Genomic DNA, 24549 nt, shown 5'->3' with positions numbered 1-24549 from the left:
AAAAATACATGAAGTAATTATAACAGTTTGATAAAGGGTTTCTGTTATAACGAAGAATAAAGAACCCATATTGACTGCATCGTGATGCTGATTGGTCATTTCCAAAATGTATTCGGATACGTATTGGTCTTAATGGTAACCGAGATCGTTTAAAACGATATGATTCATTATAAACGCAAGCATATATATTATAAAAAAAAAAACTTACCATCAATCCGACACCAATGGTTAAAGTTTAGAAATGTCAATGGTAAGATTTTCAGCAACCCGCTTTGAGTTGGTACCACTTACTCAACTGGTATTCACAAGTTGTCCATCTACGATCCTATGACGAAGTATTTACGATGTAAGTAGATTAAATTTCTCATAATATCAGTGTCTGTCGAGAAAGGTAACCTAATCACTTAATATATAGTGGTCAATATAAATGCTCGTGACAGTACAGTTTGATAATGGGTTTACATTAAATTTATCTTGTAAAATATATTTAAAAGTGCGCGTAAAACCTACTTGAATTTAGTCGAATCGATATGCTGTAAACGGTCCCCTAAATGCGGCTTTGTTCGCGTGGAATGTACAAACATTTACCAGTGTTTAATACAGCCGACATATTTTTTTGTCTGTTTTGAGTCCGTTCAAAAAATTATTCGTAAACGACAATAGTGTAACATCGTAATTCAAGCGTTGTTACATATTTTTTTATGTAAAAGAAGGTAATCCTTTACCATTAAATCATGCCTGGTGTGATATATTAATTTTAATATTGCTGAATTCAGGCAGTATAGGTATTAAAATATAATTGACGGAAAAGAGTAACGACTTATTTTCATACCGATTCTTCTCTATGGAACCTACATGCTGAACTTAGTTTTACAGTAAAATACAAAACATTAGCCACCTTCAGTGGTATTTTTTGATTGAGTATATATTTTAAAATATCGTTACAATATGATAATAAAATTGCATACTAAAACAATAATCTTGTACGTTACAATTTTATTAAGTATCTCTAATTAAGTCCCAAGAATTTTACTTTCCATCCATATAAACTACAGAAACATTTTTATTTGTGAAAGATATTTTTGTTACTGGAAGTTAAAAAGATGTCACCAGTGGTAGAGATCGAGTTTTTCTGTTAAGCAATTCTCAGGAGCAGACGGTTTCTGGGTTCAATGTTAACGCGCCCTGCTTTGTAATGTACGTTTGTCCTGCACATGAAATCTGGATTGAAAGATTGCCATCCCATTGGATTATGAGAGTGATAAAGACTGCACCTGTGTTTTGTCCAGTCATAAACCTTCACCACTAATCTTAACAATACAGTTATAATTTTACAATAAGGACGTTAAGCAGACCGGTAGAACATAATATTAACTTAACCGTTTATTTACAAAAGCAACATTAACAAAAACTATTTATAAATGAAATAAAAATTGTTTAAAACATACAATTTCCCCTATGTAACGCACTGGAATGTTTTTTTATTCCCAAAAGTAATTCTACAGCGGATGATTAAAATCTGGCCAAGTGCGAAACGCGCACTAAGAGTTCCGTACCACACTAGGGTTTAGACTTTTTTTGACTATTATTTGTCGATATAACACAGCAGTTTCGAGATAACATAACTATAGTAATGCTTATTCTGTGTAAATTTCAACTGACTAGCTTTAATTAACGCCAAACTTGCCGCAATACTTTGAACTTTTACAAGGGATTAAACATCTTAGATCCCAAGGTAGTGGTTTTACAATGTAAGGCTTCATTCACGCTGTAGTTCATTTTACAGCTACAGATGATTTTTATTTCAGTGATGGCGTATGATTTATTGATTGTAGGCGATGTAAGGAATGGTTAATATTGCTTACAGCACCATTGTCTCTGGGCGATGATTACCACTTACCATAAGGTGGCCCATTTGCTCATCCACCAACCTTTATCACAAAAACAGTTAAAATACGCGTCAGTATATAATATTATACCACAGAGCACAATAATATGCACTATAGGGTCAATATTTCTTACAGTCATAATCTCTATGGGTGGTACTGACCACCACTTACCATCAGGTAGAATATTTGCCAATATGCCTCAGTAAAAACAAATAATAGTCCAAATTAACAACCTTAAAACAGAAGAAATAAGAATAAGCTTACTAGAAATACAATTCTACGCTTAGATATGGAATCCTAGAAACCCCTGACTCAGCCAATATCGTCGTGAAATCACGTTTCGAGTATGTCGTTGATCCATTATTACCTGACCCTCTTAACTCTTATCCACACTTCATATACGATTTTCTTTGAGAACCATTGTACACGTACGAATATAACTTTCAGCGTTTATTTTTTTTATTTCCTTTTCAATATATGTTAAGTATAAGTTGAGTCTGTTTGAAATTTTTAATTTTATCTATTACGCTATATAGTAACAAAGTTATCATCAAACGACCCAACTATTTAAAAAAGCATTAACTGAATACTGCAAAAATAATATTAATTAAATATGTTTACGATTTTCTATTTATTACACACGCTAGATCTATACAGGTCTATTTTCACGAAGGCGCGCCCCTGCACGTTAAATTAGTAGCGGCGTGCACACATGCTTACAAGACGTCTTAGTGTGCGTGGGATGACGGCAAGACGGACAGCAAAAAAATACATATTCGATTATATTTTTAAAATTTATTTAATAAAAAGTAAATATTTTAAAGTGCCTAACGTGCCTTCATTTCTTAATATATCTATATTTTTCGCGTGATGTATACATAAAATGTTAGGAATTTACTTATGAACAATTTTAACCGTACCCAATGTTATACGTAATATTTCACAACAAAAGATTTAATTTATTCAGTAACAAATAAATATATAGGGTTGCACTGTAAATAATGTGCTGTAAACACATTTATGCCATATTCTAAAAACCCATCTATTTGACTAAATAAATATCCTTACAATTGGAATTTATAATATTAGAAAGAATATTATCTAAACTGTTTCGATTGTCTTGTTTAACATTGGCAAGTAGTGAATCAAGGTTTCAATTCAATTTCACAGCATAATAGTACCAGAACCGCTTTATCTACGAGTTGTTTTACGATCTTCGTCGTAAAAAATACATAAAATAAGTTTATGGAAAACTAGTCTTTTACTGCAGCTGCACTAGAATTTTTTAAAACAAACACTTTGTTACCTTGAGTAATTTGAAATACTCCAGATTACTTGGTCTATTCGTCATTTTGAATTTCGTCATTTAAAAACATGATTAAAGATTATTAATAAAACGTGAATTTAGTGTTTTGTTGATTTTCATGCGAGTTCACAAATCATTTGATTACATTACATACATTAACAGCCTGTAAATTTCCTACTGCTGGGTAATGGCCTCCAGTCCCTTTGAGGAGAATGTTTTTTAGTATATTCCACCACGCTGCTCTAATGCGAGTTGTTGGAATACTCATGTGGCAGAATTTCGTTAAAATACGACACATGCAGGTTTCCTCGCGATGTTTTCCTTCGGCACATGAAAATTCAGTGGTGCTTGCCTGGGTTTGAACCTAAAATCATCGGTTAAGATGCACGCGTTCTAACCACTGGGCCATCTCGGCAATCACCATTTGATTGTTTAACGTTAACGTCAGTTCTTCTCAGTATAATTTTCTTTCTGAGCCGATAACTTTACTTTTCAATATAATTCTGTAACATAACCAGTCAAAACTCTGTTTAAGGTCATATTTGAATGATGATTTTTTTTTGTTTTTGGAATAGAAAAAAAAATCAAGTGCCAAAATATAATTAATGTGATTTTTAAGACATTTTCTGCCTCGCACAACCACTCTGTGGAACCAGCTTTCGCTGGTGGCTCTGCCGAACCGATACGACGTGGGAACCTTCAAGATAGAGCATTTTCATTCCTTAAAGGCTGGCAACGCACCTGCTAGCCCCCTGGTGAACCCCCCCACCCTACCAAATGAGCCTCCTGCTTGTTTGTCCCTATAACATAAAAAAAAGAAATATTACTTTTGGGAAATTAGGTTTAAAGGTTTTACTTTATGTCACTAAGGTTGAATTTATTTTTTATAAATCTAGTTATCGCATGCATCTTAGGAGCTCAAAGCTTGCTTCATACCAACATTCGCTTTTACGGCAGACAGACAGTCAGGATTAATTTCGCGTTTATATTAGTAAAGGTAACAGAAGTTGTCTAATATTCTCATCTACTAATGTATTTTACTGTTTCAAGAAGAATTATCTAATGTGCTCTCCCATATAACCTTACTGGTTTTACTGGAATTTAAATTAAAAATTTACAAATACACAGAGACAAATATACCGCAATATGTATTTATATTTACGCACACTGTCATCCTGTTTGGTTTAACAGTTTCAATAAAACAATGATTAGAAAAAAGTATTAAAAATGAAGTACGTAAGTTTGATAAAAGAGACGATCAAACTTTTACTAATAATAAACAAATTAGTTGTGACGTTAAACGTAAAGGATCTAGTTTACGATAATTTTAAAAGTGATCAAGAATTAGCAGCTGATTTTAATGGTGATGAACAAACTGATGATATGGTTGATGATAGTGTTAGTGATAAAGAATTAGTTAGTTTATTAGAGGAAAAATATAGATTTGTCAATGACAATAGTTCTAAGAGATATCGTATTGAAAGCGATGGAAAAGTTTATCCAGGTATATTTAAATATGTTTATTTTATTTTCCTTAAATCACTTGAATTTTGTTTACTATTAGCATCGATTTTAAATAAATATTAATTGATAGTTTCTCGGTGCAAAAATATCAACATTAAACAATATAAAAATTACTTTATAAAATAATTATAAATACTAGCTACATGTTGCATCTATTCCTAGTATTCCTGATCCTTCCTGGTGTTGGAATTTTTGCAAACTATCAAATATTATTTCTTTAGCTTTCCACTTTTGAGTATTAATTTCACAAAAGACGATATTATTCTTGTGGGCTTTTATTATTTCATTAGTTGAACTGATAGGAAGTAACGTCCCAGTATTGAGCAAAGCCCTCATCTCACCTTCAAGGTAAGGCACGTACACCAAATTTCACTATGTTGCTCAAACACATGCTACATGTTACCTGACATTTATGTGGCTCACTCAAGATATTTTCCTTCATCACGAATCACATGATCACAATACGTTTATGATTCAACACATTAAAACTCATTTCAAACGAATAATAGTCGATTTTGATTGATCTATCGTACTTGCCATATTTTGATTTAATTAAAACCTCTTTACACGTGCACTAGTTTTCCCAGATTCGAAAAAGGATCGTCAACTCGCTTGGGCATTTCGAAGCTATGCAGTTCGTCGAATAATAGGCGGTATGGAAACTTGCATCAACCTGTATCCGTACAACGTCGCTATATCCAGAACTGGGAAGCATTGGTGTGGGGGTTCCATTATTGACGAACAGTGGATATTGACTGCTGGGCATTGTTTTGAATCGTAAGACCAATAAAAAAATAGTAGATCGCTTAAGTGCAAAGGAAATAGCTTATAATGGTATACTAAACTATATTATAGATCTCTCTTAGATTTATTATATAGTTATGTTGTTTTTTTTATAACTTGATTTTGTGGAAGAGCAAATGGGCTTTATGATGATAACTTGTCACGTCTGTCTAAATTCCCATAGACATCGGTTCCATAAGAAATTATAAGTATTCCATTCCATCAGCAAAGCGCCACCAAAATCTGCAAGAAACATGTTATGTCTGTTAACTGTATTTACACTGGCTAACTCTCCCTTCAAACTGGAACGCAACTGGACTAATTATTGATGCTTGGTGGTAGAAAATATGATGAGGGATGGTACATACCTAGACCTACCAGAGATAAAGGTACTAGATTACAAATAAAAATATACACTCATCATTTTCAACATATTATATATTTGATTTAGAACAGTCGTACTCACTTTCTCTCCGTTCTGATCTCCTGGTTACTGACTCTGTTGGTCACTAAAAAAAAATTGTTTTATCGCCGAAAAATATTAGGAAAAATCTTATAAACTAAATGATAAAAAAGTAATCGTATTGTGTATACGTATTGTGTTTATTATTTTTATATAATTAAAATCTAAAATGAAACTATTCCACAAGCTCACTGTCTCGTTTACTGACAACATTATTCGCTCGTAACAATAACTGCGGTATAGTTTTGGTTAAATTAATATTATTTTGGTAAATATTGGACGCATGCCAAACCTTTACATTTTCATATGAATTGAGTATATTTCATAGTAAAATTCATTTTAAAGAATATTTAACACATCAGCATGATATTATTTTAAATTTTACTTTAAAAAATATATACAGCGCTATTATTGGTAATTCGACGTATTCCCGTTAAGAGGTAATAGGGGTGACTATTTACGATAAATTTAACCCACATATGCATTATGCAAAAGTGAACCATTTTTAGGTTATCACGTTTTTTAGCTTTTTTCAAAATAAGTAAAAAAAAAGTTTCAATTTAAATCTAATTCTTCTGATTTATAAAAACTCAAAAATGGTTCACATTTGCATCATATAGGTTATATTAACTTTAATTATCTCATTTAATTTTTCTTTTGTTTCATGTACATTTAATTTCTACTCACACACACATTCTCACTGCATAGATTTTAAATACACAGTTATGCCTTTTCTGGTTAGATAGAGGTACCAACCCCTCAATTTTTATTCATCCATACTGAGTGGTATTGTGTTCAGGATTGAAGGGTCAGTGTAAAGGCACAAGGGTCACAATATCTACATCACGTGACCCGTTTGCCAATCAGCGTATTTCAATAAAAAAACTCCACATAAATGATGAATATGACAATTAAGTAGTTTTGACGCGGGTTTGGATTTATAGTTTTCGGTTAAGGTTCACTGGTTCAAAAAAACTAGGTCATCTCGGATGGTCTAAAGTGAATAAATTAGCATTATTATTAACATTAGCAGCCCGTATATGTCCCACTGCTGGGATAAAGGCCTCCTCTCCCTTTGAGGAGAAGGTTTGGAGCATATTCCACCACGCTGCTCCAATGCGGGTTGGCGGAATACACATGTGGCTAAATTTCGTTGAAATTAGACACATGCAGGTTTCCTCACGATGTTTTCCTTCACCGTCGAGCACGAGATGAATTATAAACACAAATTAAGCACATGAAATTTCAGTGGTGCCTGCCTGGTTTTGAACCCGAAATCATCGGTTAAGATGCACGCGTTCTAACCACTGGGCCATCTCGGCTCTAAAGTGAATAAATAAGAAAATATATTTGCTTTAGGGCTCATGATGGTGATAAGCGGAAACTTGTTCCATTTATCGTGAGGGCAGGGAGCTCGTTCCACAACCGCGGCGGATATCAAGCTAGAGTGAATAAGGTACTCTTATTTACATTATAATATAAACGCTGAAGCCCTAGAAAGATTATAAAGTTCCCTAAACGATGTACGGCTACAAAATATGTATATAGTCGCATCATAGAGGGTTATTGGTAATTTCCGTTAGGCGGTAATAAGGATGATTGTTTGCGATAATTTTAACATATGGGGATATGTCAAACGAAACCATTTTTGAGTTTTCACGTTTTTTAGCTTTCTTCAAAGTAAGTCAAAAATGCAACTTCAAATTTAAATCAATTTTTTCTTCGGATTTATAAAAACGATTTAACACCCAACCCAACCCAACAGCCTTGAGAATATCCACCGTGGCTGAAATCGGTCAGGTGGACATATTCTTCACGTTTTGGCTGGCTATGGTAAATTTGTAGCTGTCGTAAATTTGCATTTTATTTTGTATATTAAAGTTACACATTTTTTAGCCCTAAAACTTTTGACAAATTGTTCGTTCAAATCCAAAGGTTATCTTTTATCATTATAGGTTTTCTTTCCAATCGGCTACTCGCCTGGTAATGCAGACTTCGACTATTCGTTGCTGCGGCTCGACAGGCCTCTTCCTATTGGACGAAACATAGCCGTCCTCAACTTACCAGCTAAGGATTTCGCGATCGAACCTGATGACATTCTGATCGTTACTGGATGGGGAAGCACGCATGTGAGTAGCGTGATTTGATTATTGGTGAAGCTGAAATAGCTTAATGGTTAAAACATGAGCATTTTGATTGAGGATTGGAGATTCGAACCGGACCAGCACCACAAAATTTTCAAGCACTTGATTTGTATTTATAATGTATCTCGTGCTCGACGGTGAAGGAAAATATCGTTTGTTAAATAAGGTTAATACGCATTATATATCATAAATATATAATGCGTATTAACCAATCCGCATTTGAACAGCATGGTGAATACCCGGAAACATTAGCCCAGCAGTGGGACGGTTAATTTTTCATTACTTTGATTATTATTAATAATAAAGTGTAATTCTTCAAATATACTGATTATTATGTCGCCTGAAGATCGACATAACTTTGTAGCGGTTGAACGTTTTCCTTTTAAAGAAGTACATACTACTCGCCGAGTTTCTTACGGTTTCCGACACATTCAGAAGGATAGCACTTGAAAATTTAAAAGCACTTGAGAAATCTCTTCGAATTCGAAATTCAAACTTGATTTGAAGCGCTTTTATTTGTACGGTTATTTTAAAAATCGAAAGAGTTTGTTTGGGTATATTTAAAACATCTGATTAAGTCAAACATAATTTTTTTGTGGTATTGTTATCTTCCGGCTTGACTGGTAGGTGAGCAAAGCATAAAGAACATAACATCTTAGTTCTTAAGGTTGGTGGCTCATTGGTGATGTATGGCCAATATCTGCAGGCGGTGGTGACCACTTAACATCGGATGGTCCATTTGTCGTCTACCAATTACATAAAAACATGCTGTAATAAATATAATATCTAATGTCTACATAAAACACAAAGAACTCGCTTGAATCATAAATTATTACAACGGAATGTGTTGAAAAGGCTAATAGCTGGAATTCATCTCTTAGATGCATCCCCTTAAAGATTAAAACAGCTTCTTTCTTTAAGAAAAACAACTGCATTTCTTTGTATAGAAATTTCACAATATGTGATGAGTTGGCGCAGAGTGGGGATTATCGTAGAAGCATAGTTTAAAAATAGTATTACAATATTGCTTTTAGAATAGTTGTACCAGTTTCCCTTTTCGACTTTGCAAGCGTTTTGCCCGAGATATTTTTAACCAATGGAAGATTAAAAGGCGTTAATAAATAAATTAATTAGGTGTTAAGATGCTGAAAATTGGGGGTGACTATTATGTTTTTTTTATGTAAGTTATCAAAAAAAAAAAATTGAGGTCGCAATTTTTTTTCTAAACGCTATGTTGAAAGCAAGATATATAACTGCCAAACCGATTAATATAATATAAACAGCGATTTATTTAACTTAAATATCGAACAACTTCATTTTAACGATGTATAAAGGATAAGTATGACGTCAGATATATGAGAAACTTTTTTCCTTCTTCAGTAATATCAAATCCAAAAGATCAATAAATAGCTTTGTATTAAATAAATCGCAATAACCCCGAAGAGTTTGAATTTGAAGTTCTGAACTAAAATGTTTAATTTGTGTTTATAAGTCATCTCGCGTTATTCGGTGAGGAAAAACGTCGTGAGGGAACAACGGATGAGAATCTGCCACGTGCATCTACCAACCCATATTGGTGCAGCGATGCTCCAAAATGTCTACTCAAAAAGGGTGAAAAAGCCTTCCATTGGGGTATTAACAGTTGTTACTTTAAGGAGTCGAGTTTCTTCAATGATGTCACGAAATATCTTAAACACAACGTCCTTTGACGAGAGCTTATTCTATGTAAGCCGATTTAGTTTGAAAATGCATTCTCCTCAGAGTGCTTTGTGTTGTGGAGTCTTTAACATAGCTTCCGGTTTCCTAGGCAGCCTCACAGGTACATTGAAGTTTAATACTATTATCGTGCTTCATACAATACTAATATTATAAACAGGTTGCTTTCATTTTTTAGTATTTTTAATAATTCACGTAAAATTAATAATCCGATGGATGAGAAAATTATACATTATTCAAATTTATAGTTGAAAGTCAGGTTTATGGTATGTTAATTAGCTTTAATAGGCGGAAGGGCAAAACGGCCACCTGATGGTAAGTGGTCACCACCACCCATAGAAAATGGCGCTGTAAGAAATATTAACCATTCCTTACATTACCAATGCGCCATCAATCTTGGGAACTAAGATGTTATGAATATTTGATTTGAGTAGGTGGTACCTAACCGAACGCAAACACTACCACCAAGTAGAGTTTGTATAGTTTTTGAGATATATCATCTTATTAGCCGGAGAGAACATTTTCGGTGCAGAATCTTTCGAAGTACAGAAGCTACGAAAATAAACAGATGCTTATAAAGTTTGCGTTGAAGTGTGCCACTTCACAATGTCTACAGAAAAAATGGCAACAGCAACACTTGGTGGTAGGCAAACTAACAGACTACTCACGGGTTTGTTGTACAGAATTTATTAGTTGTTAGTTCGTTTTAATTACTGCAAACATTCAGTTTCAAAGATCAATAGTGGTACGTCGTGGGAGCGGACGCAGCTGCAAAACCAACATTACTTATATATTCGTACATCGGGATCGCTTGAGAGTTGATAGCAAAACTCTCAGTGTGATTGTTTGACCTGGATGTTGAAAGTTTATTTATACGTTCATTGTTTCATTTTTTGATCTGACACATTTAGATATTGGTAACATTTTAAAACAATGAAGAGTAACTCGAGCTTGTTGGCCAAATACAAAACTCGACTAGGTTTTATAATTCGTGATTATATTGAATTTCAGTGGCTAAAGATAATCTCGTGGTGGAACCTGCATGTGTTAGAACATCGTATCAAACAAGACTTAAAGCTCTTAATTCTTACATTTCTGATGTTTGGCTAAAACAGACTCGAAAAGTAATTAAATGTGAAGTCTTATTTCATTTGTTTAATTAAAATGTAATTAATTACGGTTCTATTTACAGCAATTTTGACGCTTTTCGTTTTGGATGAGTCCATTGTCACAGAAAGTTTTTCGTAATTAATGCTATGACGGTACTCGACTAACGAGATAATTAAATAAAAGAACACTTTGAAGTAGAGTTTTTTTTTTGGGTCAAACAATTAAAATTGACAGACTTGAATAGTCATACTTTTCTTAGCAGATGTACAGAGTAAACATAATGCTTTAAATGTCCCACTAATAGGCAAAGGCCTACCTTTTTAAAGAGAAGCTTGGAAAGTATTCGAGTGATCTGAGGCGGAAGGGTGGATTCCGCAATAGTATAATGTTGCAAAATTTCATCTGACATTACAGGAAACCGGCTACGGTCATATACCAGAAAGGTTGCGCTTCGTTCCGGTACCGATAATGAAGCTACAGGAGTGCCAGGAGGCTTACCGCTTTTACATCACCCCGAGGATGCTGTGTGCAGGATACGCGACTGGTGGAAAAGATGCATGTAACGTGAGTAACGGTAGAGGTTCCCAATTAGTGGTATCAGGATACACACCGTAGTAACTTGGTGCGAAAAAGATGATGTCTTATCTTTACTGGAATAGATACTTTAAATTGGAATAGATTAAGATTTAAGAGTAAAATGAAATAACCAGGAAGTGATTTTCATTCCAAATGTCATATATGAACTCACCAGTTCTGTACGTTTGACACAAAAATACTTCTAACATTTTTTTCTATGATTTATCAACAAGCAGTTTGTTTGCTTCCTGGAAATTTGTAACAAAACCATATATATACACAGCCCAAAAAAATAATTATTAACTCTATAAATGGGAATAACAATTTAGTTTTTTTATACTGTATTTTCTTATTATGTTTTTGATTTCCACATCGGATTATTGTAAAAAGAATTTCTCATCCGATCCTTAAGTACGGAAAATGAAAACCACTTTTAGAGCTTCGATGCACCGTGAGTGTACAGCGTAACGCTATACAAAACTTTAGTGTTTTCCCACTTCGAAAAGTTCGAAAACCACTGGTGTTCGGTAAAACGCCGAAGTTACAAAGTATATTGTATTAAAACTTTTTCCATGAGAAAATACATTTATTTGCAAACTTTTATTGTTATCGGTCAAAAACTAAAACCAGTAAAAGGACCACACCAGATATTTATTTAATATTATTAAAAAAGTAACAAAATTTACTAATGCTATAACGTCATAAGTATCTCCAATAATAATGATGTCATTCTGATCGATATATAGCCACGGCGGGCAATCTCAAGGCAGACCAGCCAACTCGTGTGCGCAAATACAGGTGCACTCTCTATTGACTCATACTCATAATCCGATCGGACGGCAAATCTGACCCGACCGGACAAAGTTCACACTTGTTGAATGTACACCCTTCTAACTTCCAGACTTCGGGCTATTACTAAGAATTTTTCGATAGAAAAAACCAATCATTTTTATTGGGCCGACATGGGGTCAACCCATGATCTTGGGATCAGTGGCATTATATCTAGTCACTACCAACGAGGCAATCAATATTGATAGTGGCCACAATGTTAATCTAAAAGACCTCACATCCATTTTCCTACCAATGGATAGGTGTCTGTATCCATGAGCCTCACTTTTATTGGTTACATTCTTATTGAGTGCGTCTTTGGTCAATCCATTCTATAATATTAGTTTTAATTTATTTTAACAAGAGCCGTGATGGCTCAATGGTTAGAACGCATCGTAACCGACTATTGCGGGTTCAAACCCAGGCAAGCCCCACTAAATTTTCATGTGCTAATTTCAACCGATGGTAGATGGTAGGTTTGACTATCAATAAGCAAATGTAAACACTTCTATATTGAATAAAGATTTTTGACTTTTGACTTTTTGACAACGAAATTCTGCTACATGTGTATCCAACATTGGAGTATCGTGCTGGAATATGCTCCAAAACCTTCTCCTCGAAGGGAGAGAAGGCCTTAGCCCAGCAGTGGGAATTTTACGGACTGTTTATGTTGTTATTTTAGCATGACTCCGGTGGTCCAGCAGTGAGAGACGGCGTTCTTATTGGAATAGTTTCATTTGGTGGTAAAAAATGCGGTGACCCTCGATCCCCTGGTGTCTACAGTCGCGTCGCTGAGATCACCGAATGGGTGGAAGCGACCATATCTGATAACGAAGCGTATACCGTCCCGGAGCTAAAGACGAAGATTGAAAAAGCAAGACAGAGAGAAAGAGAATTAAAAAAGTTAGTTTCTTATGGCTACAATGTGTGTAATTAAAGTTGATGACGTAGTGTTTAGAGCTCGTGAATCTTAAAATCGAGATTTCGAAACCTAAGCTAGCAGTACTGAGTGTACTTATCTCGCATACGGCGTTAAAAAAAAAACGTCGTGAGGAAACCTTTACGTGCCCTATGATATCTTGCTACGTGTATTTACCAAACTGCATTGTTATAGAATAATCTCGAAACGTTCTTTGGAAAGGAGATACGTATGGTATGCAGAGCCCACGGTATATTCACGAGCTGATACTTTACTATTATTAAAATTTGAGATATCGTCAATTATTTTTTTTTATAGCAAAATAAATCAATCAGATGATAAATATTTATAATCGATTATGTTTCCCTTTACGTTTCTGAATAAAATGACTAAATCGTCAAACAGACCTGGATTCTGGTTAAATCCAAAAAAAAATATTTTTACGAAAAAAATCCCTTCAATAGTATATAGTAATAATCAATCACTTGATGGTAGGACTTTGTGCAAGCCCGTCTGGATTACCACCCACTCATCAAATATTCTATTATACATCTGAGTTCCCAAGGTTGGTGACGCATTGGCGATGCAAGGAATGGCTAATATTTCTTAAAGCGCTATTTTCTATGGGCGGTGGCGACCACTTACCATCAGGTGGCCCATATGCTCGTCCTACTATAAAATAAATAAATAATAGAGCAGTAATTCCGGTTTATCTATCGACATTTATTAAGGAGTTCCATTGTTTATATATAATAGAGTTGGGCCCGACTATACATAAAATATGAAATCGTAGGACCTGTTCCTTTTTTTAAAATAAAAAAACAAAAAATTTTCATTTTCATAATTCTAAAGTTCAGTCTTTACTAATAAGAATGTTTTAATAACAGATTAAAGTTTGTTCATTTGCCGTTCAAGTATATAATATAAGGCAGAGTTGCCTGATGTTATTGTTCGTAATATTTGATATTAATGAAATAACTTGCTAAAGAACTATTTCTTTGTAACTTCAGACGCTACCAAAATTAATATAACGCTCGAGACTACATCGTGAAATTTACACAATCTATAAGAATATCTACCCTAAATAACTTCTCGATCGTTATCATATTATATTTTTAATAATCCGTTTCATTTTCATATTATTAATTTCATTTCATTATTATTATTATTCAAAGAATAGCAATTCCCGAAATTATTTAACGAATTCCTATTATTCCTATTTACCCTTTTAAGCTTATCACTTGTTAGGAGTGGGGACGACAATAGCCCAAGGGATCAGGATAGATCCTGCGACTTTTTACATCTCTTCATCATCTTTTTTTTCTTCAGTAATAACTGGTAATTGATCACCACTGCTCATAGGTCAGGCCAATTAGAAGTGATATTAAGAATCCCTTACGTCGCCCATGCAGCACAGTGGACACTGAGGACTCATATCCCTTGTCTCTGTAGTTACAATCGTCTCACCATTCTAACTTGAACATAACAACACTACGTATTGCTATTTGGTGGTAGAGTATGAGGTTAGTGGATGGTGCCGAGAGGAGCTTGCACACATTTAAAACATTTACTTTACTTGAAATGTTAGCGTGTGTTTGTCTATTTTAGCAAACTGCATTAAAAACACTCCCGCTTATCATACAGAACTGAAATGTTAAGACAGTTTCGATAACAATATTTTTAATGAAATGCATGACCTGATTCTACGCCCCGGGTTGGCTCTAGTTAAGGGAACTCCTCAACATTCAACAACACAGATACGATAATCTATATTTGTATTCCATATTCAAAAATAATAATCCGCGCAGTATTTTCTTCTCACAGCGCATTCAAATAAAAGGTTTTACGATATTCTTAAAATATTTTCTTCTTGTAGATTCAAGGCGCGTGTTGAAGAAAAGAAAAATAAGATAAAGAATTGGATCCGCGAAACGCTGAAATCTCCAACATTCCTTCAACTGGCTAAAAAGAAACTCGCCGAAGCCGGTTTCAGTGTCCGAAGGAACTTTCAGCGAATACAGGATGAACCGGAAGTACTGGATGAAAGAAATATGGATGAAATTAATTTGTCAAATCTTATAAACGAATCGATTTTGGAAGATGAAAATGAAAACGAATCAGAATTACTTCTGAGAACATTGGCGATGCAGGAAATTATATTAAACGGGAACAGTGAGGAACGACTGGTTTCCAAAGACAGTATTGAAGAAGTTGAAGCTCTAGTTGCGTATCTAACGAAAATATAATAATAATAATACATAATAATAATTATTTCTCCTCCAAAAATAAAGAATACCTAAATAGTATTGTATTTTTTTATAAATAACCTTATCGAAGGTGTAAAGATAAATAAATTATAGATGAACATATTCCAAGCGATTTTCTTAGTAGTTGTCGCCCCACGCTCGCGTTTTAAAGGATGATCGTCATGCGTATCTAACACCTATGTACTTCCTTGAGGTTTAAGCATCTCTCATACAAAATTCCATTTCAGATTGAGATTTAAGATCAGATTCAGAATTCAAGTTCGGTGCAATGGTTTGGTCAAGACAGTGTAGTATAACTGAGACACAGATAGACAGATAGACTTTTATGTTTATAATATTATAAATTTATTCTAGTATAGATTACTGATAGTGCTAATGTCTTAAATAAGGTTCTCTAAAATCGAAATAGTTTTTTTTATTTATTTCAGTGTGTTACACATAAAACACCTATACTAATCTAACCATAACAGGAAAAGAGATAAATAAACAACAAATTGATGAGATATTATCGGCTGACAGCTCGATTAGTCTATGATATTCACTATGGATTTGCGAAAAAATTGCGTTTTGAACGTCGACGAAACTGTTATCGGAATTTTGGAAGTAAAATTAAAATGGTAATAAGTAGTGTAATAGTGTTGTATTGTAAATAAAGATATATTAATCATAAATTTTTAGTAGGGGACAATATAGCTGAGTTATTAGCAAATCGCATGAAATACGTAAATCTTAGGTTTGTTTATCTTTTTTCCTACTTCCATTGGAAAAGGCTATACCTACATAAAGATACTACAAGCACAACTACGGTACCTACTATTTAGATTCGTGATAAAAGGAATTAGTCTTTTAGTGTTTCAAAATTCAAATTGACAGACTAAAATTAATTAGTAAATTTATTGAATTAAAATTTAATAATTATTAAACTGTATTTTTGTATTGGCAATAGCGATATAAAATATTGTCGACAATTAAACACTAAATAGCGACAACTAGCGTCCAGTTGTTTTACTTCTTGGTTATTTATACTTGTATAGTTAGTAGCGCCATCTATGAAATATACTTAGAAGTAATTTAATGAACTTTAAAATATTATTTTAATATAACATTATTTAATGAAGGAATTATATTTATAATTTCCTTTCAAAAACTAATTATATATGGCTTTTTAGTATTATTATTCGTAATTTAATATAACTAAGTGAATAGTGTCATCTACTGGCAACTAGTACAACAAATGGTTCAGAATACTGCCGCTAGGTGGCGGTATATTACTCTTTTTTTAATATTAATTTGTATCTTTTTTGACTTTTTATATAAATAAAAATTAAAAATAGTTACTATACAAAATACGACCGCCTGAAATGGTGGCAAGAATGTTAGCAGGATTGTCCATTTGAATCACAATCCCGATCCTATCACCGTCATATTTTGTTATTGACTTGATAATGTTGTAAAATATAAAGCTTGAATCTCATTTTATGTACCATTGAATAAATTCAATTAAATATTTCATAACTCAGTTACATAACTTCTTATAAGTCGATATACCGCAAAAAAAAACGAGGATGAATTATCCAGTAAAAAATAAATTTGATTATTATTAATAAATAAATTTGAAATGAGTCCAGTATCTTAATTCATTGGTCAAGTATCAAGATTGTTTGACGGTAGTAGAATTTACTTAATTTTTAAATTAAGACAATTTTGAATAATCTTAACATTAACCACATTACACCATATTAATTTTTTTTAACTTTAAACAATGTTATCACCTTGTACCCGTAACAATTAATATGGTGGTAGCGCTTTGTTCGCCTCAGTGGGTACCACCCACTCATTACATATTCTACCGCTAAACAGCAATACTTAGTATTGTTGTGTGGTAACCACTTTCCATCAGGTGGTGGTCATCCATTAGTATTAGTAACCCAAGAAAGACAAACTGATGTCCTAGTATTACTGTATTTTATTGACACTAAGCGATACCCTAACACTTCTATAGACGTGAAGGAACCATCAAACCGGAACTTAGCATAATACTGATGGTCGGTGGTAGAGTTAGTGATAAGTAACATCTAAACCGAACCGAATCAAACAGCTGAGATGGCCCAGTGCTTAGATAGCTTGCATCTTAACCGATGATTACAAGTTCAAAGTCATGCAAGCATTACTGAATTTGTTTATAATTCACGAAAACATCGAATTTCAATGTAATTCTGCAACATTTGTATCCACCAACTCGCATTGAAGCAGTCTGGCGGAATAAGCTCCAAAATCTTCACCTCAAAGGAAAGGAGGCCTAAGCCCAGCTGTAAAACAGTTACGGGCTGCACACAAGCAAATTATACCATCAATATTTATTTATTAGCATCAATCGTAAGGAAAACTAAATCTCATAATAAAATGTCAGTAACAATATTTTCTCGTCGCCTTTAAAAAAAAAATCAACACCGCAATTTTACAATAAACATTTATTTGCAAACACGCCTCGTATTATCCTAACCTCATTATAATGTTTAAATTACTCATAACATCAGATTATCAATGCACTTTCAGGAAAAACTGGAGAGATCAGTGCACGATAAAAATGCACGTCTGATAAAACGAGGTCATTAAACTTATATGCGTTATATAAATTAATACTATCAGTTCAGTAACTTGATTTTTGCGATACGATTAAAAGGATATATAATTGATTTAACTCGAATTTTAACTGAAGTTTAGAAGTTAACTCAATGATATGATTTGAGTGAGCCGTGATCTTTTTGTATCGGAACGGCCTCTGAACTAAAATTTACTGATTCATATCAAGTCTACGAATAATGATTTTTTACGTTTTTAATTACTCAATTCGTTTAACGTCGTGATGAAACCTACATGTACCTAAAGAATTTCTTTCACGTGTGTGTATGTCTAGTGTGGAGGAATGAGCTCCTAGCTTTCTCCTCGAGAGGAACCTTTTGCCCAGTTGTGAGACTTTACTAATTTCCGTATCACAATTTTGATTTAAATATTCAAGTTGATTTTTACGAGCACTATTGAATCGTCATTTTACAAATGATATTAAGTGAAGCTACCACCGGTTCGGAATGTAGATTCTACCGAGAAGAAACTGCAAGAAACTCAGTAGTTACTCTTTTTCAACATTTAAAATACAAAGCTATGTTAGTTAAATACAGTTATATATGTATGTATAATATATCCTGCTTGGAAGTTGATAAGTATTATAGATTAAGTATTTAAGAGCTAAATAATAATATGTCATTTATTTATATCAATAAATTAATGTCTCAAAATAAGTTGATCAGTTTTTTTTTTTTTTTATAAAAAAATATATGATATTTTAGAGATCTTTCATACAACGTGTTGGCGTATCTCTTATAGATTTTGCAACGGTAAGCGCAAGGACCGATAATCTTGTCCAAGTAAGAAATTCTCAGTCCGTTCGCATAAGGTAAATACCTCATACTATATGCAATATATAAACATACTTTTTACAAAGCGATCCGGTGGCGCCCGCCAATGAGGCGGAGAGGGTACCGCTGCTTTTTTAGTGGGTATTCCGGTGTACCGGGGCGCATCTTGGTCACCGGCTAGACCCACATACCCACATACCCGGCGAGTCCAACTGCCACGTAGGGGAAACGCGTAACCCCTTTTTTCCAGCGGAAAAAACGGTAGGCGGACGAAAAATTTTAGTTAAAGTAAGTGTTCAGTGTGTGTGTGTGTGTGTAGAGTTGAAATATTGATAATACAAAAAATATTTATTGTTTTTAGTTTACTTGATTAAAATAATACTTTTGATTTGATTTGATTTAATTTGATTTGATTTATTTATTTATTTATATACAGAAACATTTTTTTTTGCATATATTTCATTAAAAAAAACATACTTAATTATTCCTTATATATTTTCAGCCTCCCAACCCATTTCAAAATATTCAATTGCTTTACGAAGTCGGGTTGCTAGAAATATTATAGATTCTCTATCAGACCACGTGTTGGGATAATAACGTTATAATATGATCCTTCGCCTGACTGATAGTGTGCTGTTGACTCGGTTTTTGAACTCTGCCCATGTTTTGAATATCGGACGATGGCATTATATTTTTTAATATTGCGTAAAGTTTATTCGAAGCGAGTCCCGATAAAATACATACAAGATTGTCCCTCCCATTAAACTCCCTCCCTTAAAGTGGTCATTTCCAAAAACCCTTTCTTTAGTTATCTTTTCTTTATTAAATAAACCCTGTTACAAATTTCCGAATTTGCCATCGCCAATGCTCCGCCAATTTTGGGCTGTAGGATGTTATGACCCTTGTGCCTGTAGTTACACTGGACCACTCATCCTGATCACAAAATAGTTATTGCTGATTGACGCTAGAATATGATGTATCTGAGACTTAAGATAGGCTTGTTTTTTGTTTTGATTTAATTGCACTGTAAACTGATGAACCCTTTTTTAAATGTCATTTTTAATGTCAAATACATTGATTCGCTGTATAATCGGCCAGTAATTTTTTTTCAGCTTTCTAAAATTATTCTTTTATTAAATTTAATAATTAACAATCAAGAATCCTCTTTATTTTTCTGCACATCTACGACTGGAGCTCTTTAAATTGAGACCATAAACGTTTTTTATGAGCAGCTATTGTCTCATAATCACTGGGACAAAACCTGATGGTAAGTGGTCACCACCATAGACAATGGCGTTGTAAGAAATATTAAGCATTCCTTATATCACCAAAGCGCCACCAACCTTGGGAACCAAGGTGTTACGTCCGTTGTGACTGTAGTTACACTGGCTCACTGACCCTTCAAACCGGAACACAACAATACTGCTGTTTGGCGGTAGAATATCTGATGAGTGGGTGGTACCTACCTAGACGGGCTTGCACAAAGCCCAAGTACATTAACAAGTAAATTAATTAATATATAAGATTTTATAATACAGAATGCTTCATCGACTTCCGTGTCATCTCCAAGTCCAAATGACATTTGTGAAATGTCAATAAATAATTGGATTTTCTTATTAAACTTTCCATTTTGCTTAAATATAAAAACAACCTTTTTTAATTTATCTAGTCTAACAATGCAGCGTTGACTTAAAAGTGATAGAATTGAGTCTTCTCAATTTGCACGCTCTTACGTAGCTGTTTGCAATCATTATACAGGTGGTTCTATTAAATCAAATCAAATAAAAACATACTTTATTCAAGTATGCTTTTACGGGCACTTTTGAATCGTCATTTCACAAACCGAGCCGAGATGGCCCAGTGGTTAGAACGCGTGCATCTTAACCGATGATTTCAGGTTCAAACCCAGGCAGGCACCACTGAAATTTCATGTGCTTAATTTGTGTTTATAATTCATCTCGTGCTCGGCGGTGAAGGAAAACATCATGAGGAAACCTGCATGTGTCTAATTTCAACGAAATTCTGCCACATGTGTATTCCGCCAACCCGCATTGGAGCAGCGTGGTGGAATATGCTCCAAACCTTCTCCTCAAAGGGAGAAGAGGCCTTTATCCCAGCAATGGGACATTTACGGGCTGCTAATGCTAATGCAAATTTCACAAACTAAATTAACTGAAGCTAACGCCGCGCTGCCGTCAGTTCGGAATGTGGATTCTACCGAGAAGAACCGGCAAGAAGCTCAGTAGTTCTTTTTTAACATTTAATTAAATAGTTTAAATAGTTAAATACAATTGATATACAATGTTTATACTAATATTATAAATGTTTTCTATAACTGAACCAATTTAGATGGAATTATGTATAGAGATTTGAATCCCGAGGAGATTTTTTCATTCACCCCTCGAGGGGGCAAATTGTGTGGTGACGGTTGGTGGGATAGGTAAAATTTTATAAATGTCCTGCGGGAAAAGGTTCAGCTAGTTATACTATAAATTCGAATGTCAGTTTGTTTATTTGATACACATTAACGCTTTAATGAATCAATCGATCATCAGGAAATGGATTAGCCTTTTGACAGATGTACAAAAAAGTCATAGGGCATCTAATGTCTGCCCCCCTCCCATTCGACTGAAACAGTGGACGTAAACAAATCTTATATATATAAATGTTGTCATATTAGTTCGATTTCATATAAATTAATTTATTTCGGATCATGTATAGTACGTTGTTAGTTTATATAAACTTAATAACTATGTCAGTATGAAAATACTTCTGAATTTGCTACTATCTTCTAAGCTTGGGAGACCCCCATTGCTCAACGAACACATAGCAGACTACTATTGCTACTGCGATGCAGCAATGAAGCTCATTATTTTCTAATAACAGCAAAAAAAACCCATCGATATGAACCTGGGCAAATATTCCTAACTCACAAGCCACGACAGGCTTAACAGAACCCTGAATGTATAGCACATACTAGACCTCTATACGGTTTGACCGAAATCTTCAGTTCGCATATTCGAGTCTTATATGCATTTGTTCATTGTGATTTTTACAACACTAATTTTGTTGCAGTTAGCTTCGGCAGTACATCAACTTGTCTACTTTTCAACCAATCAGCAAAACCAGTGGTATAGTTGTGTATGTACGCGACATTAACTGCTAGGCTTCGCTAGTAAATAATAGAATAGTATTAGTCATTACAGAATTGAAATTAATCATGATTATTAAATACTATTAATTTATTTATCAATAAAAATATATAGATTAGTTCAATCACGAAGGCGCCCCTCCAAGTTAAAACATTATCAGCGTGCGTTAGTGTGAGTGAGGCACTCTCTTACATACCTACAGGACGACTTAGTGTGCGTGAGACGACTATAGACGTGAGATACAAATGTGATTATTTTATTGAGTTTATTTTAATAAAATATAAGATTCTTTTCGAATGATTAAATCTAAATTATATTTAAGTTATATTATACTTCTGTATAACGATTTAACAAAATGTATAACTACCGTTTGGGAAGTGTCGAATCTACCGACAAAAGCCGATGAGAACTATATTGGAATATAAATGTCGATAGATATATACATAAATCAGTACATAGTTCATCGAATATCACTCTTAAAACTCTTTGTACAATATACGCCTATAGATGTCAAAGATCACCTATTGTGTCAAAAGTACTAGATTTCAAAGCTTTAAATTAAAAATAACAGTTAGAAACAAAAGAATTGAAATAATACAAATAAATTAAAACTAGAAATATAAGTGCGAAATTACTTTAATTTAAAAAAAGAACTTATTGTCGTCACTATTCCTTCAACAAGCTCACAGTGACACCAGAATATTATTAGCAAATATAATTATTATAGGCAGTTACAAAAACTAATAAAATATTTAACAATTCGAGTCGTATAATTAAAAATAAAAGTGATAATATTGTCAGTTAAAATTTACGTAAAACGTTATAAAATTAAATCACTCTGTATAAAATGTTGTTCCGGTCTAGTTGCCAGGTAGCCTGGTTGCCGATTTTCTTACATAACACTGCGGTAACTTTATGGCAACCAAGAGACATTTACCGACATCGTATAAAATATCAAATTTATTTTATTCCACTTAAAATACACATTATAAAATGCTTGTGTTTGTTTGTGTGTTTGCTACAAAAATTAACCTAGAACTGCTATACGATTTATGTAGTTTGGTATAGATTACGATTCCGTCGGATAATAAATCATAGGAAGGTAGTTTTTGTTCCGGTTTGAAGGATGAGTGAGCCAGTGGAACTACTCTTGCATGGGACGTAAAATTATGTAAGAAATTGTTTTAATTTCATACGGCGCTAATGTTTATTTGCAGTGGTGACCAGTTATCATCGGATGGTCGATTTGCTTGCCCCCCTACCGATACCATAAAAAGTGATAATATTTCCCAAATCTTCTACATATTATATAAAGTATAACATAGTACTTGGTGTGAAAAAGTATTGTCGAAAGAGCCTTCTCTTTAAGAAGACGAGCCTACCAGTGAGATATTTTCGATTTGTTTTTACAGATGGAGCTGATATCATAAATGTTGATTTCGACTATGGCAGCCCACCTTAAGGAAGACTAATAAACTGCTTGAAACAGATAGCGCAGAAGCGTATACGCGGAAAATTTCTATTCTAAGGTAATAATCAGATGAGACGGAAAATCTGTCTGGAAATCAGTGCAAAAGCAAAAGCTTTTCATCATCTCTGAGGTTCCTTCTTGCTGCTTCCTTCAGGACTTATTGGTAAAGAAGGCATATTATTCGATACAAGATTATATAGATGATAAAAAAACGTGGAGTTAATGCTTATTGACTTCCAAGCAGGATATATAACATACATATATAATTGTATTTAACTAATATGATTGTATTTTTAGATGTTGAAAAAGAGTAACTACTGAGTCTCTTGCCGGTTCTTCTCGGTAGAATCTACATTCCGAACCGGTGGTAGCTTTACTTTAAATAGTTTGTTAAAATGATGATTCAAAAGTGCTTGTAAAAGCCTACTTGAATAAAGTATATTTTGATTTTGATTCACAGCATTATTCACTAATAGAAGCCTTTGACTCAGCACAAGATCGCTAAATTGAGTTAAAATTAAGCATAGTTATGTCTGTTGCGACGAGTACGCTTATTGAAAAAATATGTTTGGAAACTTCAATTGTAACAGTGGAAAAAGGAAGGTTACTTTGTATGAATTTCACTCGTTAATTCGAGACGGGTAGCTTTTTAAATAAACGTTATAAATATTAATAGACCGGGAAATGATGACACAAAATATTAGGTAATTTGTACCAGTATGGAGGTTCTTCAGGGGTCTAATTACGTAAAGGCAAAAAGGAAAATGATGGTCATAGCGCTCGCACCGGCGCCCCAATCGCGTGGGCGTTAATCGAACGCGCTCCTGTTACTTTATTTTATGGAGTCGTTAACTCATTTGTCGGACAATTTATCTGCCTCCGAACTCTCTCTGTGACTCATTTGAAATAAAGGGACGTTTGTATGCAAAGGGTTATTATACGATTAGTGGAGTTTATAGATGATAGCACACTTTAGGAATCGATC

At 33.8% G+C, this 24549-nt stretch overlaps 1 protein-coding gene across 1 annotated transcript; it reads left to right on the top strand.

Annotated features, from left to right (window-relative positions):
• Window positions 1-4422: 4422 nt before the first annotated feature.
• On the top strand, window positions 4423-15504 carry LOC125073512 (suppressor of tumorigenicity 14 protein homolog). The gene is made up of 8 exons (XM_047684373.1): window positions 4423-4427; window positions 4530-4699; window positions 5298-5496; window positions 7325-7421; window positions 7921-8094; window positions 11350-11499; window positions 13022-13242; window positions 15135-15504. Exons 1-8 carry the CDS (start codon window positions 4423-4425, stop codon window positions 15502-15504), a joined length of 1386 nt encoding a protein of 461 aa, XP_047540329.1.
• The last annotated feature ends 9045 nt before the right edge of the window (window positions 15505-24549 follow it).

This window comes from Vanessa atalanta, chromosome 24 (genome assembly GCF_905147765.1).
Source record: "Vanessa atalanta chromosome 24, ilVanAtal1.2, whole genome shotgun sequence".
Taxonomy (NCBI): Eukaryota; Metazoa; Arthropoda; class Insecta; order Lepidoptera; family Nymphalidae; genus Vanessa; species Vanessa atalanta.
This window is presented reverse-complemented; position numbering and strand designations above follow the sequence as displayed.